Source organism: Dreissena polymorpha, chromosome 2 (assembly GCF_020536995.1).
Source record: "Dreissena polymorpha isolate Duluth1 chromosome 2, UMN_Dpol_1.0, whole genome shotgun sequence".
In the NCBI taxonomy this organism is placed as follows: domain Eukaryota; kingdom Metazoa; phylum Mollusca; class Bivalvia; order Myida; family Dreissenidae; genus Dreissena; species Dreissena polymorpha.
This window is the reverse complement of record NC_068356.1, coordinates 94,515,360-94,535,118: the sequence shown is the minus strand read 5'-3', so window position 1 is coordinate 94,535,118 and position 19,759 is coordinate 94,515,360. Positions and strand designations below refer to the sequence as shown.

At 34.9% G+C, this 19,759-nt stretch overlaps 1 protein-coding gene across 5 annotated transcripts in view; it reads right to left on the bottom strand.

Annotated features, from left to right (window-relative positions):
* LOC127868116 (lysosomal acid lipase/cholesteryl ester hydrolase-like) overlaps positions 1-19,220 on the bottom strand; it is a 165,953-nt gene extending 146,733 nt beyond the window's left edge. The window contains exons 1-5 of one of the 5 annotated variants that reach the window (XM_052409734.1): positions 16,875-17,053; positions 10,537-10,651; positions 9,558-9,756; positions 8,436-8,673; positions 7,651-7,791 (exon numbers count right to left, since the gene is read on the bottom strand). In XM_052409734.1, the coding sequence (XP_052265694.1) occupies positions 7,651-7,791; positions 8,436-8,673; positions 9,558-9,756; positions 10,537-10,651; positions 16,875-16,973 (792 nt within the window). In that variant the 5' untranslated portion in view covers positions 16,974-17,053. Of the gene's footprint in view, positions 1-7,650; positions 7,792-8,435; positions 8,674-9,557; positions 9,757-10,536; positions 10,652-16,874; positions 17,054-19,086 lie in introns of those variants that run through there. The other 4 variants (XM_052409733.1, XM_052409732.1, XM_052409729.1 and 1 more) reach the window with 4 other exon arrangements.
* Between the last annotated feature and the right edge of the window lie 539 nt (positions 19,221-19,759).

Here is a 19,759-nt window from a genome sequence, read left to right as displayed (position 1 = left end):
TTGTATATGTCATCTTCAACGGTTATTTCCCCCTCGTTCTCATTACCGGGATCAGTCTAAATCGAAGGGTTATTGTTTAAGTCTTGGGGATCAGTCTGCGGTCCTTTCATGTTTGCAAACAATACAGATTGCAGTGCATCGTCTACAAGGAATTGCCTCTTACTGTCCTTTTTACAGCTTTTCAACTAAGCATATGACCTACTGTATTCTCTGCATATATAGTCCCTCAAAGTTCTTTCATACCTGAGTTTTCTACTCTCTCCCGATGCAGCATTGGAAGCTCACCTCACCGTGAAACCCGCCTAATCTTAACACAACAAATTTGATGTAACTTTCATTTGGCTCATTTGTAACTAGTACAAAGGTTGGTCAAAAGTAAGGGCTGGTGTTGTATCCCATGATTTTGATTGCAGTGCTACAAAGTGCAATGTTTAGTAGATACAAGACATGTCACTTGCACTATTAATCATAGGCATAAACATGATAGATAACTCTCCTGGGTGTGTTCCATTCTGTACCATTTGCATTATTCCAGACCATCCTGGGAACTGCAGTTTCAGTGGACGAATGATTTTTAAGAGAAATTCAAACTCTGCATCAGATGTCTCAATGTCATTCAAATCTGCTAGCTCTCTGAATATTATCTCTTTGATAGTGTTTGTTTTTTGTTTGTAGAAATGAATTTCTATTTTTTCAACGTCAAGAACATCTTCACGTGTTACCTTGATGCGCGGAATGATTTGACTTGTTTCAACTTTTGGTGTTATGGTTGCAATTATTCCCATTCCATGGACAGTGGTTGACCCATCCAGCGTACAATATTATGGTCTACATTGTCAGCTATGTATTGGACGAATTCATTATTTTGTGCTCGTAAAGTTGTTTCTTGCACGACAGCTGCACTTGCTTCAAATTTCAGAACCTTCTTATAAGAGCTACATAACCCTAAACTATTCAAAGTTTCAACCAAATGCATTGAGCCAACAAATGATGAACCTGGACTGCCAATCCAATATGTACCTGCAGAAAACTTGGACTCAAATGCAGTAGTGTCTGTAAACATTGTGATGGATCATGTACAAACCAATCTGAGATATCAGTGGAGTAAACGGTGCCTATATTTGTACATTACAGTTGGATTCAGGCAGAGTCGTTAATTCAAAGAAAGATTAATTGGTTCATGTGTTGGAACTGAAACTTGGATTCATGACTTTATGGCACAATTTCAAATACGATAAGAGTTCTATGGTTTCGACATTTTGTAATCACCTTTATTTAGAATGAATTGCTTTAATAAGTATGTAATACCAAATTTTCTTCTTTTTTTCAAATATTTATTGACTAATTCAAATGGTGCAATTGAACATGATTGCTTTTGAAGATCTAAAGGAGTATGTGCTTAGAAAGTATACTTTATTCTATGATATGTTTTAAAGGGTAATGAGCTCTGATAGACTAATGTTGTTTATATCTTGACTCTTTACGATGCAAGTATTAGTAAGTGTATTTTCAATTTAAATGTACTTGAAATATATATAAAATGATAAATTTCAAGCAATTAAAGAATGTTTAATTGTATGCCGTAAAAATTAACGGTACCCCATCCACTTCTACAATAACATACCTGAAACGTTGTACATACCTGAATTCAGTCAAAATCATTAAAGTTGAAACTTAAATTTTGACATTATGTATAGTGTAATGATAATTTCCACTTCGAAATGGAGCGAACATTATTATATAATATAAGAACAGGTCATTTGAAGGAACATTGTTGACATGTTGGGCGCCATTTTGGACGCCATATTGGATTTTCAAGTCGATAAAACAAACGATAAGTGCAAACATGTTATTGTTGTGACATTACGTAAATGTGGGCAACAATTTCCACAATAAAATACTGTAAATTGTATAAATAATTTAGAAAAAAAGCCTTGTTAGGTAAATGAACGCCATTTTGAACGCCATATTGGACGCCATATTGGTTATTTTAGTATGAAAACAAGCGATTTGTAGAAGTTTGCTATTATATCCTTTTTTTCAAAAGATTTATGCACAAAAGAGTTATTCTTTTAAAGAAATAATCTTATAAGTGCTCATAGTATCAAAATAGACGCAATCTTGGACGCCATCTTGGATTCTGAGGTTTCCCGGATGGGAATTTTCGGGAACTTTGTGATTTAAGAATCTACAAGCTATAACCTTTCAGAAAATATAAGTTTCAAATCTGTTCCAATTTTGTCCGGGTATATCCTTCCACAGCCTCTACTAACAGTTGATGTTCAATAAATTAAAATAATCTACAGTACACTTGATTAACCACACAGACTGGATCTACAATACTCTAACGACACTGAATTGCACTTTAGTATGTGAATAATTTCATCATTGTTCAGTTATTGGATTTTTTTTTAAACATTTGACAATCAAAATGTTTACTTTAGTAGATACATAAAATACAAAAAAAACCATAATCGATTATACAAGTGGATATTCAGGCAAATTCGGCCCCAAGCTCATTCGGCCCCAAATCGATCAGGCTCATTCGGTCCTATATTACTAGGTACATGATGATGAGACTTTAATAAACTATCTTATTTATATTTTATTTCACCTGTTCTGTACAACTTACTTGAATACAGTGGGTGTTATATTAGCTAGCGGTCCGTTTGGTGACAATATATTTTGATTATATTTGAACAAAGGTGTTTTAAATGATATATTGTGCTGTCGGTTTGTTTCTTTGTATTGCTTTTGATTATGGATGATTAAATGAAATTTATTGAAAACCATTATCGTTTAACAAACTGTTACCAATGTATGTAATAGTTTTAATTGTTTAAGCCTCTATAACGCTCAGAATCAACGAAAATTTCTTAAAGTAGTTCGTAAAATAAAGTTAACACCTAAACAATCAGTGCTCCTTTAGCAATAGCCACAATTTCAACGCTATATGTGGTATGATTACATAAATTTTTGTAGATACAAAATGCTCGTTTTTATTTATTTGTGACACAAATAATTCCATTTAAATCTCCCGCGAATATATCTATTCATACGACACACGAACACTAAAATAGTACCACGTTAGTGTTCATGTGTCGTATTATTAGATATCGTTGCGGAAAATTAAAATGGAATTAAAAATGCAAAATAATAATACAAACGAGCATTTTGTATCTACTAACATCTATTTAACCAGACCACATCTGGCGTTGAAATTACGTCAATTGCTAAAAAGAACACTGATTTTTAATTGTTTAAATTAATTTTACGAAATATTGTACGAAATTTTCGTTGATTTTTAGCGTAATAGAGGCTTTACATTGTGCCAGATTTTCGACAGTCAATTAATTGTCCAATGTGATCGATTTGTATTTATGTCCAATTAACACAGATTTTCCACTCGCCCCTCACACGTTTTTATTTCAGAGTGTATTTCTCATCTATAATATACATATGTTTCGTTTATACAATCTTTAATCTACATATGTTTTGTTTATACAAATACCAATATACCAAAATCTATTATAGCCGACGTGGTATGCATACATTTATACTTTTGGTAACAAATACTAACAATAAAATTCAAACTTCTCTCCCGAAATATTGTAAAAATGCTTTTTAAATGAGAATTGAGACATAGAATGCAAACGTGCAAACATGGATTAATCTAATGGCATTATTACAATTTGTTAATCTGGTGAATCATGCATTTTACAACCTGATAAAGGTCATAAAATCGGGCATAGATGCGGTTGCTAGACAATGGCTTCACCCGATAATGAAAGACGGGGTCGTAGTAATTAAGTGTATGCTGTCAATAAGAACCATTTTTTTTACTCTGATTGCTTATGCAATTAAATTGATAATTGCTTTAAAAATTATGAGGTTCGTTGTTTCAATTCACAAATGAATTATGATAGTGAGTATATTATTATTATAGTCTCATCCAATATTTACAATTTTTACGATTTTGCATCTATAAAACATTAAGATGATGATGCAATACATGTAAGTGTCTATGCAAACTGACAAGCTAAGATTTTCGAAATATAAATTATTTTCCTATGTAAGCTTGAACATATATTAACAAAGGAAAATCGTTGACATTGTTATAATTTGCAAATTGTTTAATTAATTTTATTGTCAGTTCAAATTGTACGGACACAATTCTTCTGTAAGATTATTTTTTATTTATAATCTTAAATCTACCATTTATGATCTTAAATCTACCTATTTGTTACCTGTTGATCCGAATACACATCACACATCTATTTAATAACCTGATAAAGATTATAAAACCTGGCATGTGTGCGGGTGTGCTAGACAATGGCTTCATTGAAGAAAACAACATCTGTTTAATGAATTAACGATGTGTATCACAACAAGTGTTTTTTAGAAATTAAGTTTTTTATAACATTTAGAAAGGAAATCATGCTGCTGATAAGGGTTGTATCAAATATGTTTCAGTTTTGTGTGGTTTTTTGTATTGTATACACAATAATGAAAAGTGATCAAAGTCCTTGATGTAAAATGTCTGTTTGTTTAGAGAAAAAATAAACAGCACAGTAACTAACGTCTGGGATATTATATCCTTATCAGAAAAAGAGTTAATAACTGAAACTGCAAATATAATTCAAATTTATTTCAACATTATCGATTCTATTGGAGAAGTGGTGTTATGTCCCATAATTGAAACTGCTTGTATTGGTTATGTTGTAATGTACTGTAGCCAGTACAGTATGTTTCAAGAAGACTCCCTAATTTCTCTTATAATAACGCCACCAGTGCACGGTGTTGTTAAAGATAAAAAACTACTACAGTAACAAAACAATGAACATAACACACTGCCCTATTCAGGCATTTTGTGTAAAAACTTGTGGAATGTAACCGGTACACTAAGGTACGATATTCCACCGAACGTGGTTCCAAGCAATATTTCGAGCAAAAAACTTCAAAAACTGTTACACGGGAATAAACAACAAAAGAAATACAATTCCGAATGACAATAAGTATGTTTCCAATGTTATTGTCTTTCTGAATTGTATTGATCATCACAGTAATGGAAAAAAGCAACGTTTGAATTATCAAAAGGTAAATATAATATATTTTCGAGACAAGTCACTTTATACAGTGAGTCTTTCAAAATTATGGAATGTTTTAAATTCATCTTTACAGAAATATGTGGGTCTAATCTCTTACCAAAAAGATTTTATTCAACATATTTTTTACTGATTTAAGAAAATTCAATAATTATAAATTGATTTTGACACCTTAAAAAGAAAACATCAATTATTTAATAAAGTTTGGTGTCTTTGTACAATGGATTGAAATATACTGCAATGGGTATTAAATGTTTATTGAAGTCTGATTCCCCCCCCCCCCCCCATCAAACTCCCATGGGTGTTCTTTGTAAATGGGAGTTAGACGGGAGGCCCCGCAATACCCCCATTGGGGTTCATTGAAAATGGGGGTTTGACGGAGTTCCCCGTCAAAACCCCGCTGGAGTTTAATGGAAATGGGAGTTTCACGGGTGGCCCTGTCAAAATCCCACGGGGAAAAAAAATCTACAAACACTTAATTTTCTTATTAAAGTACATATTTCTTACAATTATAACTTAATCATGTGTATTTGTAAATATTGAAAGAGAAAACAAAGCATAATATATGAATTACTTTTTTTGTAAAATATAGGTAAAATTCTCCCGTCTGGAAAAAATTCCCGTGGAATAATTGCAATTCTAAACGGGGCAGCAAAAAACCCGTTGGGACCCAACGGGGGATGGCAACTTTATCATCAAATAATTCTACTTTCCAAAAACATTTTTACGCTTTTTTTCAATTATATGTATGTACTCATTGCCCCCCCCCCCCTACAAATATTCAAAATTTCATTACAATTGTTCAATAAATAAAAAAAATAAGTTTGCAAATAATCTGGATTTGCAAACTTAATCTGGATACTGTTATATTTTACATATGTTATTGTAATAATTCAATGATGATGTTCACAGTATACACTAGATCGTACATTAAAAAACAATAATAAATTGTAAAAAATGCTCTCTGAAGGTTAAAGCATCAATACTGTATGAAAACTGTTAAACCAATTTAGGAGACATCAAGGGCCAGAACTAACTGTTACTCGGGCCATTTGGCTGATTATTGCACTTGATTTTCGCTATGGGGCACATTACAAACAATAGGCATTTCCCAAAACTAGGTACCTTCCTTGCTTAATCAAGAGTAATGGCCCATATTCACTACAGGTGATTTTAATATGTGTATATATGTATCGACATACGCATATATCTGTGTATATATATTTGATCAAGCATGCATACTATATATATATATATATATATATATATATATATATATATATATATATATATATATATATATATATATATATATATATATATATATATGCAATAATAGAAACAATGAGTGCAACTTCATTTGCCGTTAAACTACAACATCTTTACTGTAAACCATGTAACTCGAACAAGTTTTAACGAATCAACTACACACCGGTTGTTTTCGAAAGCTAATAAAATAGTTTATCAGGAAAAATTAACATCAGTACCATTGATCCAGCAGTATTTCGATACCAGCCCTCAGAAATTGACCCATTTCCAAAATCGTGTTTGGTCGGACACAAGTGTGTCGACATAGAGATTTTCCATGTCGATCACTTTAAAGAGCTAAAACTCAATAACCAAGTCACTAAACGGTAGAAATACAGCACCTGTATGCACAGTAAACATTTTTCAATCGGTTACAATACCTATTGTTATCGAAAAAGTATGGTAAACACCATTTTATCGCGTCTTTCGATCCGCGAGTATAAAATCTAAACAGACAATTCTATTTTGACTCTGGGGAACCCTTTGATGACGTCAGAGATTTTGTAACACAAAATACGATTGGTCGGTTTTCATCAATTTCTCACTCACCTTTTTACGGAGATCCTCGGGAAATTCCGCCCAACCAATAAAAAGACCCGTAGCAAATGTGTGCTTTATTCAATGACGTCAGAGGATTCCCGTACTTCCTTTTAAAAATTAAAGCTCTTGGTTGTTGATTTACAAATCGGAGTGAAAAACACTTTTGATGGTGTGTGAATGACTATAAAATGTATTGTTTGGGAACTAACCGTTTAAATGACGAACAGTCATGTAATCTTTGTGTTTCTTCTGTTTGAAACGATCGGAAATTGAAGCTATATTGGACATACTTGTGTCCGACCAAATTTTTTTCCACGAGTTTCAACTTCTGAGGGCTGGTATCGAAATACTGGATCAAGGGCACTGATGTTAATTTAGTTGATTCCTAACAAATTTTTCGAGTGACATGGTTTACAGTAAAGATGGTGTAGTTTTACGGCAAATGAAGTTGCACTCCTTGTTTCTATTATAGCATATATATATATATATATATATATATATATATATATATATATATATATATATATATATATATATATATATATATATATATATATATATATATATATATATATATATATATAATACCACTATTGGCCTCCCTTCTGTGACCACAGTGCTTATCGTTTTGTCAACCAAGATCTCAAGCACAAAATCCACTAGCATCGTTGCAATCACGGTGCGTTGCCATTGTTACCTTGTTTGTGTTTCCGGAATCGGGCCCACACAGCAGGAAAAGTACATCCTCACACGTGCTGGCCATGCTATCCTCACATATGATCGGTAACAGGTCCGAGCGAGGCAGGAAGTCGTTGTAACCGAACCACTTGTGGACCTCCTACAATTTTTGGACATGTTTATAATAGTGTGTTATATGCCTTTATATGGTAAATATAGATTCTTCAAACGTATTTGAAATGATTCTCAACTAAATCATTTTATTTGAAGCATATTTCAAAGTGTAAATATTTTTTTCCAGATTGTAACCAAATTTGTGAGTTATACATTTTTTGGGGGTTAGGATGTGTGTTAATTAAACAGTTGATGAGACACATGTTGATCAACATGATACAAATCGTCATTACAATATAAGAAATATGAAACCTCACTTCAGTCCCAATGGCATTATAGTGTTCAGCAAGGAAGCCCAAAAGTGTGTACGGACATCAGCTTCGGCTTCGGTCAATATAACATTTTGGGCTGATTGGTTGGTCACTATTTTGTCATCGATCCCTCTGTTGCGTTTTCGATTTGAGCCTCGTTCTGGGAAAATGGGAGTAAATACACGTGCGTAAAGTTTCTTACCAGATTTAACTATGCCATCCGGACGGCACTTTCCCACTAAAATGAATTTGAGCAAAGCATATCATACAAGCGGATTGTGTCGTCCCTGATTAGCCTGTGCTGATCTGGGTCGACACTACGCAACTGCATTAAACCCCGTTTTCCTATAGTGAGGCTTATTTGTTTTAATTAACTTACATCCTCAGAGAGATCCTCTAGCAGTTTTACGGGGCTCTTCACGTGGGCGAGGTACGCCGCGGGCCCCAGTGCGGCGAACATGCCGATCAAATCGTTTAGGTCCGGGTCCCGAGACAGTGCTGCAAACGCTATCTCCGTCCCCTGGGAATGACCCACGTACTGAAGCTTGGAAGCGCCCGTCACCCCAAGGATGAAGCGAACCGTGTCCGGAAGGTCTAAAAGCGCCATCTCGTCAAAACTGGAGGTTACATAAAAGTGAATAATTATGTGGTGTTCCCTTTTTTCGAAATAGTTTGTTTACTGTATGTTTTCGTTTATAGAAAAGCCCTTAATTTGTCTTCGAGTTATAATTTAAAGGTATGTAGTTGGCGATTCGGTAAGTGCATATTAGTTATTTTAAATGCATGTAATTGATTTAAGTGAAAATTGTGTCTTGGTTTTTGAGTATTAAAATGTAAATGGTATGTTCACCAATTTTAAGTACGCACTATAAGCATTTGATTATTAGCGGACTCATTAAAATGTCTACTGCTAGTTATGGTAGCTTTCCTAAAATGACCAGGGCATATAGAGGTATATGAAGATAGTGTTTGATCAAGACCGCATAGACAAGACATACAGCAAAAGGACTGCTCAAACGTTATGTTATGTTACAAAGTAGTTGCAGAAACCGACAACATAGACTATACTTGATTGAATAACATCGCTCATACATTGTTCTTGAAAATGAGTCATATTTTAAAATGCTGTTTAAGTAATCCTGGGTTAATACGTAGATTAGTAACGGTATGTTGAGCATGCACAACTTTATATCGTGAAAAGCGATGCATGCGAACTTGAATAATGCACGTTACACAGTGTAGAAGAATCTTTGCGAACAAGTTTGAGTCTAAGGACAGACAGACGGACAGACACCCTTGGTGAATTCAGCCCCCTCCCCCCATCGCATAAATAACAATCGCATGCTGAATACATGTCGGCTGATTGTCGCAAACGTTTTGTCGTGCTTGTATCGTTTGTCATTGACCGTTCACTTGAAGATACATGTGAATGGTAAATAATTGAAATCGTCTCCAATCATACACTAAAAATTATAATACCAACCATTTAACTAAATCTAACCTGAACGCCCAGAATTCAGGTTGACTGGTGTTCAAGGTCACGTGCTTAAGTCCGTACGAGTTACCGCGGCTGTTTCCCAGCCACACGTCGAAGCCGGCGTCTGCCAAGATGAAACCGAGGCTGTTGTTGGCGAGATTCTCCACCCAGCACGCAGAGCACGAGAGCAGACCGTGCCAAAGAAGTACCGGACTACGTCCACCTAGTCGTATGACACAAAACATAACAGTGGCCTTTAAAATACATTTGAGCCGTGCTCTGTGAAAAGGGGGTTTAATGGATGTGTGTTAAGTTTCTTCCAAGATTAGCCTGTGCAGTCCGCAGACGACACTTCCCGCTTTTATGATATTTTCTGTTTAAAGAAATGCTCTTATTAGCAAAAATCAAGTTTAGACGGAAAGTGACGTCCCCGAGAAGCCTGTGTGGACTGCACAGGCAAATCCGGGACGACACTGTACGCACATGCATGAGACTTCTTTTTCTCAGTACAAGGTCCATTAAAAAAATACAATAATTCTAAAACGTGCATACAAATCAAATATCGCGTTTTCAGATGTTTTAGACACTCAAATGTCACGTAAACGTCTATTTTTCAAGAAACTTGGTCAATTATACTAAAGTCAATTTCAGTCTTAGGGTGTAAGACTTTGGATTTAAGACTATGTCACTAGGTCAAATTAAAGATATATCTTGTTGGAATTTAGACGCTGCATTACCGCCCAAACAAAGTATTGTGAAAGTCTTACCGCGTACCAACGTAAGTGATCGTAAGTAGCGCTAAAATGTGTGTACTCATGCATACCAGGTTTTTTTACTTATTGTATTACTCATACTAAAAATGTAGACATTGTTAATCGACTACAAATATACAGGTATAATTCTACCTATATAAGTGTGTGGAAAATATGAACGATTTTTGAAAATCAAAAACGAACGCCAGCCCATACATGGTATGCTGATTTCCACGTGCTTCACGAGTTACCTGTTGTGTTGCTAAGGCGACCACGTGGTATTCTCTGGATTTGCAGCAGGTACCCATCGCTAGTGCTTATCGTGTACTCCTCGCACAGGTAGCCTTGGTAGCGGATTAGCTGGGTCTGAAATTGTAAACCCACGTCTTTTCAAAAATTGATATTCGATTAATTGTTGTATAATGATTTATAAACAAGATTTGGGTTATGTGATTTATAGGAAATCACACCACGAGTGTGTTTTACCACGAATGTTTCTTATTGGGTTACATGACTAACCAAAATACCGAAATACAGCCGAAATATAAGAATATCTTATTAGCCGCTTGTGTAATATACATCTTCAAATATCAGTTTAATATATTGCGAGAAGCCAGAAATCGCAGATCTTAATATTGAATTTCTGTCAATAATATTATTAAATGATATAAAACACCAAAAATGTTTCGACTTATGTTGTATATATAAATCGTACAGAACATTCGTTTTGTGTAGAAAAATAGTTGTCAATTAATGGGTTTCATTGAAAAACAACACCCTACCCTCGGTCGTTAAATACCGGAATACCGTTAGGTCATTGTTGTTACACATTAAAATCCAGAGGGCGACAATGCGATAGTACGATAGCGACAATGCGATAGTACGATGGCGACAATGCGATAGTACGATGGCAACAATGCGATAGTTCGATTGCGACAATGCGACAACGCGATAGTACGATGGCGACAATGCGACAATACGATGGTGACAGTGTGATAGTTCGATCGCGACAATGCGAAAGACATACCGTACTGTCGCCATCGTTATATCGTATTGTCGCCATGGTACTGTCGCGTTATCGTACTGTCGTCATCGTATTATCGCAGTGTCTCCATCGTACTATTGCACTGTCGCCATCGTATTGTCGCACTGTCGTCATCGTATTATCGCATTGACGCCATCGTACTATCGCATTGTCGCCACCGTACTATCGCACTGTCGCCATAATATTGTCGCACTGTCGTCATCGTATTATCGCACAATCGCATTGTCGCCATCGTACTATCACACTGTCGCCGTCGTATTGTCGCACTGTCGTCATATCGCATTGTCCCCATCGTACTATCGCGTTATCACACTATTGTCTATGGAAGGGAAAGACCGCCAATATTATTCATCTACAGAAATGTTGCACGTGTTGAATATTCAGCTCATTTGTTTAAAAGAGAATTTTTTAAATGCAACATTTTAATATATGTTTTGTACAAGTGTAAAGTGTTAAATGTTGTATGTTCCGATTCTACAAAATGTTTAAATGTTTAAAAACAAACATGTAACTTCTTAAACTACAGATCTGAAAATGAAGATTGTGCATTATATGGTCTACATTTTCATATACCTAATATTGTTGTCATAATAATAAATAAAAGATAATAGATCCATCTGAAAGTAAGTTGGTGACAAACTAGTTACATTAGCATGTTGAATATTTTCTAAGGTGTACGATCGGTTTTAGTAATCTGATATAAGTCAGCATCTAACAAGTGTTCACTATTACATTTTACAACGAATTTTCAAGTCAACCTGTGTTAGGGTACAACTTGTCATTAGTAGTAGCCACAGGTGTTGGGCGCGTGGCCAAATCACTTTAAAACTATCAATATGTCATAAAACAACATTTTTCATAATTTTGACCTATATACAAGGTAGGTATCTCTTGACACAGGAAAATCACCTACATCAACATTTTTAAGCCATTATGTGCCTTAATGGCGGTCGATTTTCGTAAACTATGTACCATTTTGTTGGGAAAATTTGCCTCGTGACGAAAAATGACCACGAACATCACAGATGTGTCCTTTTGTTTGCGTTATAACGTCGAAATCGTTGTAAATCGGGAATTGTTAATCGGCTATTTCGAGTCCAGCTCCATGTCGATCAGACACTCAATGTAAATACGGTTCTCGGTTTCAGGTATTCGGTAACTCTGAGGTGCGGAACCAATAGTTAGATAAATAGCGTAAGGTGAAGGACAGATCATCGTACACGATTGAAATAAACTTTCGAACATAACGATTATATTAGTGTTTGGTGTGGACAAAAAGACAAATATGTGTTGTTAGTTGATAAATTCCTATTTCTTTATTGTACTAATGCGGATTATGTTCGGTAGCTGGGGTATTTCGATACTTTTACTCTTGTAAAAATCGGCACTGAACGTTCGGTCAGACGAGAGCCGACCTAGCATGTCTACGAGGTCGAGAAGTGTTTTCTTGTAGTTTATGTTGGCAAGTAGCCTTTCGTGGTCATGTTTCGTCACGAGGCAAACTTTCCCAACAAAATGGTACATAGTTTACGAAAATCGACCGCCATTTAGGCACTTAATGTCGTAAAAATGTTGATGTAGGTGATTTTCCTGTGGCAAGAGATACCTACCTTGTATATATAAATATATATTAATTCAGATTTTTTTTGTCATGTTATGTTGTTTTATGACATATTGATAGTGTTTACTTTAAGTGACTTGGTCGTGCGCCCAACACCTGTGCACTAGAAGAATCATTGTTTACATTTACAATGGTTCCCGGTCCGTAGGCGAGGCATTGGTTCCTGGCTAACTTTCCAACTGTTCAAATGTCAACTTGTAACATTGCAAGATGTAAAGATACGCGATTACTAATCCAGACGTGTTTACATGCTCACAGTGGTAATCGGCGGTTCGTTAAAGTTACTATTGCAAATTTGTATACTTTAGCATTCACATTTGTTAAGAAGCGTTATAGTTGTGACACAGTTTTGTGCGTTGTGTATGTGATTTAAAAATAAAAGTAAATGTATATTTTACATTTTGAACATTTCATGTTTTAGTCATTGAACAGTTTTAATTGGACAATGTACAAAATGAACAATTGAGATGTATCCACCTTAAAAATTAACATTGTTGAAAATTGAAACATTAATTATCAAACATTGTTTATTTGAACGGATATTATTTGACATGTATCTATAATCTATAATTGCAACATGGAACATATCAGCTGAATACTCAACACGTGCAACATTTCTCGTGATAAATAATATTGGCGGTCTTTCCCTTCCATAGTCGTCATCGTATTATCGCATTGTCGCCATCGTACTATCGCACTGTTGCCATCGTATTGTCTTACTGTCGATATCGTTTTATCGTATTGTCGTCATCGTACTATCGCACTATCGCATTGTCGAATTGTCGCCATCGTACTATCGCATGGTCGCCATCGTATTGTCGCACTGTCGTCATTGTATTATCGCACTATTGCATTGTCGCAGTGTCGCCATCGTACTATCGCACTGTCGCCGTCGTATTGTCGCACTGTTGTCATCGTATTATCGCATTGTCGCCATCGTACTATCCTGTTATCGTACTGTCGTCATCGTATTATCGCAGTATCGCCATCGTACTATCGCACTGTCGCCATCTTATTGTCGCACTGTCGCCATCTTATTGTCGCACTGTCGTCATCGTACTATCGCATTGTCGCCATCGAACTATCGCACTATCGCATCTGGATTTTTATGTGTTACAACGATGGCACTCACGGTATTACGTATTAAATACTGTTTGTGTATAACGTCCGTAATCCTAGATCTGTTTGTTTTATGTCATGTTAACTAGTGGCGTAGTGCTAAAACTAACTCGACACTTTTTAACGATATTGTAATTTCACCAGCATTGTTTACACAGTTATTCTAGATCTGTTTGTTTTATGTCATGTTTTACTAGTGGCGTAGTGCGCAAAACTTACTCGATACGTTTTAACGATTATTGTTATTTCACCGGCATTGTTTACACAGAGGTATACGTCGCCTATCAAATGTGTGTCTCATTGCTGTGTTTTGGTATTCCGGAAAGTCGTAGGACTGTTTCCTATTGTGTTATTTTTTGAAATGCCATATTTTTTAAAGTAATCATATGATCATAACATATTATCTCTCTATTCCACCTTATGTTTGTCATGATCTAATTCATCTTTATTATAATGTAAATTTTGTGTTTAGAAAGGTATATGTATACGAGTAACATAGTTTTGAGTTAAAGGGACTTGTTCACAGATTTGGACATTGATCACGCTGGGTATGCGGGTACTTTGATAACAGATGGCACTTCGATACCAGATAACAACAAAAGCCACGCGCGAGAGGTAAGTTCATCATTTTTTTTAAAGTTATATCATAAAAATTAGTTTTTAGACAAGGCGAGTTTATAAATGGTGTATCCTTTTCTATTGCAAAGAAAAACATCACGGAAGAATGGTACAGTTTTGCCCAAAAAATAGACAATTCGGTCGGAAAACAGCATAAACTGGATGAACAGTAAACATTTCAACAAAATAAAACTACTTAAAAATATTGCAAGAAATTGTTTGATATTACAGCATGTAGAGTTTCTCACCGTGCTTCAAATACTGAAACTTTGAGAGTATTTAATGAAATATAAACGAAGATAGAGCATGTTTTAATAGGTGGTATTCATGAAGTTGCGGATACTTTGATTCCCGATATAGGGCACTTCGGATAACAGAGACTTTCAACAAATTGGGCACTCTGATAACCGAGTTTTATCTTCTACCTAAAATGCATTTATGTATATTATGGCTATTCTTACCAAACATTTTGAAGTACGAATCAATTTGCATTGTCAAGCCCGACACATTGGGAATCTATGCATAACGTAATTACATACACATGTAAAATATAACCAATGGCGTTGTTCGTTTTCAAAAATCTTATATCTATTAATTTATATAATTAATATTATAAGTGCAAATTTTAAATAAGATTCAACTGCTTATTTCTGAAGTAATATATTTCAAGTGACGACCGAAAATAATTGTCTAAATAATAAACTTGTTTTTAAGTGGTAAACTAAGATAAAGAGAATTGAAAATACAACGGATCATGTGGATCAACACGACTGTGTTCAATTTAACTTATAGCAGGACTCTAGAAAAGGGGAGCAAGCGGTCTTAAAGCGGCCAATACACCTCATAAAATCCTTTGTCATTGGTGCTCATTAGAATCGCATCATGCAGACGAAACTAATGCGTAGCCACAAAATTTAAAAGAGATTGGAAAACTCCCTTTATATTGAGCTCTACTTATAGGAAGCACTTCCCTTTACACTTCCCATTCCCTTTTATTATCATATTTCAAAGAGATAAGAACATGTTTCGGTAATTCGTTTTTAATTTAAGTCAGTACATACATTTTTATTTATTGCCTGGCAACTATAGCAGTGTTCCACAGCGAATTCTGCATTTCTGATTCACTAAATAGAGTGTGTTATATCTGGTAAAAAGTTTCGAGTTATCTGGAATCGAAGTGCCATTGTCTTTGAGATGATCGGTAAAAGAAGTGTCCATGAAAATTTGGCATCCGACTCTTAAAACATTTGAATTTACTCAAATACGTTATTCAACTAAAATTAAACATGTTGTAACATTAATGGACATATTGATATTTTATTTCGAATAGTTGGCACGTTCTTGATTTATTTCCAAGTATTTTAATTTTGTTGAAATACGTACTGATCATCGAATTCATGACGATTATCGATGAAATTTTATCACTTTTTTATAATCCACTGTTTTTTTTTCACGACTTTCTTGCTTCGCAATACAAAGTACTATACCATTAATCGACCAAACAATGTTACGTGTCTTTAAACCAAATAAACAGAACATTAATGCAAAAAAGCTGAAGAACTCAACTTTCGCGCGTGGCTTTTGTTGTTATCTGGTATCGAAGTGCCATCTGTAATCAAAGTATCCGCATACACGGCGTGTTTATGAAGTGTGTAAGAAATTGCCTTACATTGATTGATTTTAAAAACATAACTGTAGAGCTCCATTCAAATCACACGAATGGAATTAAGGAAAAAAGTTTGTCCTCGACAAGGCTAGAACCATTGTAATTTTGATCAAACCGATACGGTCATGACCACTTCGCCATTCTGATTCAATCACCGTTATGTTATACTTGATGTAAGTAATCCACGTGTTGTAACACATTTAACTGAAAACAGTTTACATAATTCAATCGCTTCGCGTTTGAAATGCTTCATAGTTTAATCAATGTGTACTGATTATATTTCATACACGAAGCTGTTCTTTTTCAATATGTGTCTACGTCATCAGTGGTATTTCACTCTCTAATGTATAGTGTTCTTTTATTTCGACAATCTTTTAACAAGGCCCTGTCAATATATTTAAGATGCAAGTGTTTCTAAACGAATTACATGCCAGATTTATTTCGAACCTATATTGAACAATTAACGTATACAACAAACCATACAAAGTTACCATAAACACATTAATTATGACCTGCTTACCGTGTTCATGCGCGCTTCCGGGTCCAGCCGAACGGCTATCCGTCCCGGAAGTAGCCCCAGTAAGCAGGAAACGACCACTATTATCAGCAAATAAAGCATTGTCCTGGTGTGATTACATCTGTTAAAGAAAACAAATGTCACCTAACTAACAGACGAAACATCACTCTGTTCTTTGTTCTTATCTATGTGAGTGTTCACCACTCGTGGTCCTCTATAGATGTAACACGTGTAAGCCCCAATATGTGAACACTGTGTAAATGTTTCAAGATTGCTTTAGTTTCGATATAGTTAAGAGTTATGAAGTCCAGATATTTGATGGATGGTATTTTGGTATAAATGTATTTTGTGATAACATTTTTATAAGATCATTTTAGTTCGTGTCCCACAAAACATGCATACATAAGGGATTTTGATATCAATTATTATGTAGACAACATGATTTTTATGGGTTATGGATATCGCCAAATGGTTGGCCTAGTTGTTAAAAGATTGTAGTGTGACGATGGAATTAACAATTAACAGGCTAAACTTTGTTGTTTCATAATCATCCTATTTGCTTTCAATGTCAAAATCCTTGAAAACATTAGGCCATAACCCTCACAAACTATTGGGTACGAACGACTGTGGTATGTGCATGATACGATGTCATTTTTTGTATGGGCCGTGTTATGAGAAAAGAAGATTTTATGCATGTGCGTAAAATGTCGTCCCAGATGAGCATGTGCATCCGCATAGGCTAATCAGCGACTACATTTTCCGCTTTTATGTTAATTTTCATTTTAAGGCAGGCTCTTCTTGACGTAAAGGTTAGGCGAAACATGTCGTCCCTGGATTGCACAGGCTATTCTTGGACGACACTTAACGCACATGTATTCGACCCCCTGTTCACAGAGCGCGGCTCATATCATTTTTAAATGAGGGATGAAACGTAGGATTTAAAAAGAAGATTTCATACGTAAAGGGAGATTATACGATTTTTATATGTGTTAAATTGTAATATATTGATAAAAATATGTTACAATAACACAAAATAGGCAAGACAAATTGTACATTGAAGACGAATTTCATAAACTGCAGCAAAGACAAACTAGCGCCCCGAGACGATTGTGACGAAGATATTTCGTACATATTTTCCTTCAATATCCAAAGCTTTCGTCTTTTATTAGGATCAGAGTTAGTGTTCGTGTGTCGTATGAATATATATCGTTGCAGGAAATTATCAAAGCGCTAAAGGCACTGTAGGTGTTCGCTGTTGTAAAATGTCGTCCTTGATTAGCTTGTGCGCATTGCACATGCTAATTAGTATACACAGGCTAATCTTATTTGACATGCATTAAGCCCCGTTTTCCCTGAAAGCAGCCAATATGTACAGATTTCAATGATAAACACTAGACTGGCCAATCTCGTCTTACAAGCTGTTAAACACTATAAGTCATATAAACCCTCTGCAGTGTACCAGTGGTGAACTATAAACAGGCAAATGTGGTGGTTATCTTTCCTAGCAGACGCTCTATAAAGCATTTGTTGTCTGCTGCAACAGGCAGTGGTTGTCTTTTCATACCGTACCTAAGGCTCCTAAGCACATACTGATTTGCAAAATATGGTCTGTAACATTAGTGTGAGCTAACGCTCACGCTAAAAATGATCCGTAAAACTAAATTTAGATTCACATCGTACATGCATGATATGCATGCTGGCGAATTCGACTGTACTGACATTTTCAATTTCAGAATTAAGTATCTGGCTTATTTCGCATTTTTCGACACATGTTCTTCTTACCTTTTATTTTAATGTATATTGAAATATATGTATAATTGTTTTTTCACATTTTTATACAAATTCATAAATATGTGACAAAATCGTATAATCTCCCTTTAAAACGTAACAGAGCGTGATTTGTCTACAACATAATCGATTAAAATGTTTAAACACCTTTGCCTCTCAAAGATGTACATCAAACCGGCTTTGTTCTTTCAAGCCAACAGACATTCTGTCAAAATGCATACTTAAATCACATTGTTAGAAGTAAAGTTTTGGCAAACATTCAATCAAAGTTCACGCTCATTTCATAATTAATAAATTGTGTCCATAACAAAGATTTGCTTACAAGAAAGGTAAATGAAACATAATAGAACCAATTTAAACCAAGATCTAACTAATATTTTACCAATAATAACCAATATTCATCTAAAATGTTATAATCACAATCTACCTTAAAGCGGTGTTACAGTATTGATTGAATAAACTCCAAATTTGATCTTTAACTCTTTATCATGAAACCAAGCAAAGCATATCACAACACAAATTACACGGAAGATAAATGTAGTGGCTCTCAACGAATATTCATGAAACGCGGAAATATATCTAATTATTGAGTCAAAGTGTTGAATAGTGTGTATTTCCTGTGATTTGAGTGTTTCATATTATTGTAAGTTTTACTAACACGGACCTATAAAAAAAAGTACCTTACAATTAAATGCAAGGGATTAAACTGCCAAAATTCCTGATCAACAAAATGGGCTGAACACTAGCACTATATTCACTTCCATAAACAACAGCATACATCAAACGAATTGTATAACAACTGCCAAGGCATTTAAATTTCAGAAATATACTTTGTTTATAACAGTAAATATGTATGATGTTTTGCTGGAAACGAAACATAAAATCAGTGAAATTTATGAACTCGGACACATTTATGCAACTGAACTTTGACACAATTTCTTTCATATTTGTTTAATTTTCAGACGCTTTAAGCAAATTCTATACTCTTTGATAACCCGATGCAGTTGCTGTAACAAAGTAGACCGCTATCATAGTCGCATGTAATTGCATAAGTTACTGCATATTTTAAAAAAGCATACATATTAAATTCGTTTACATTA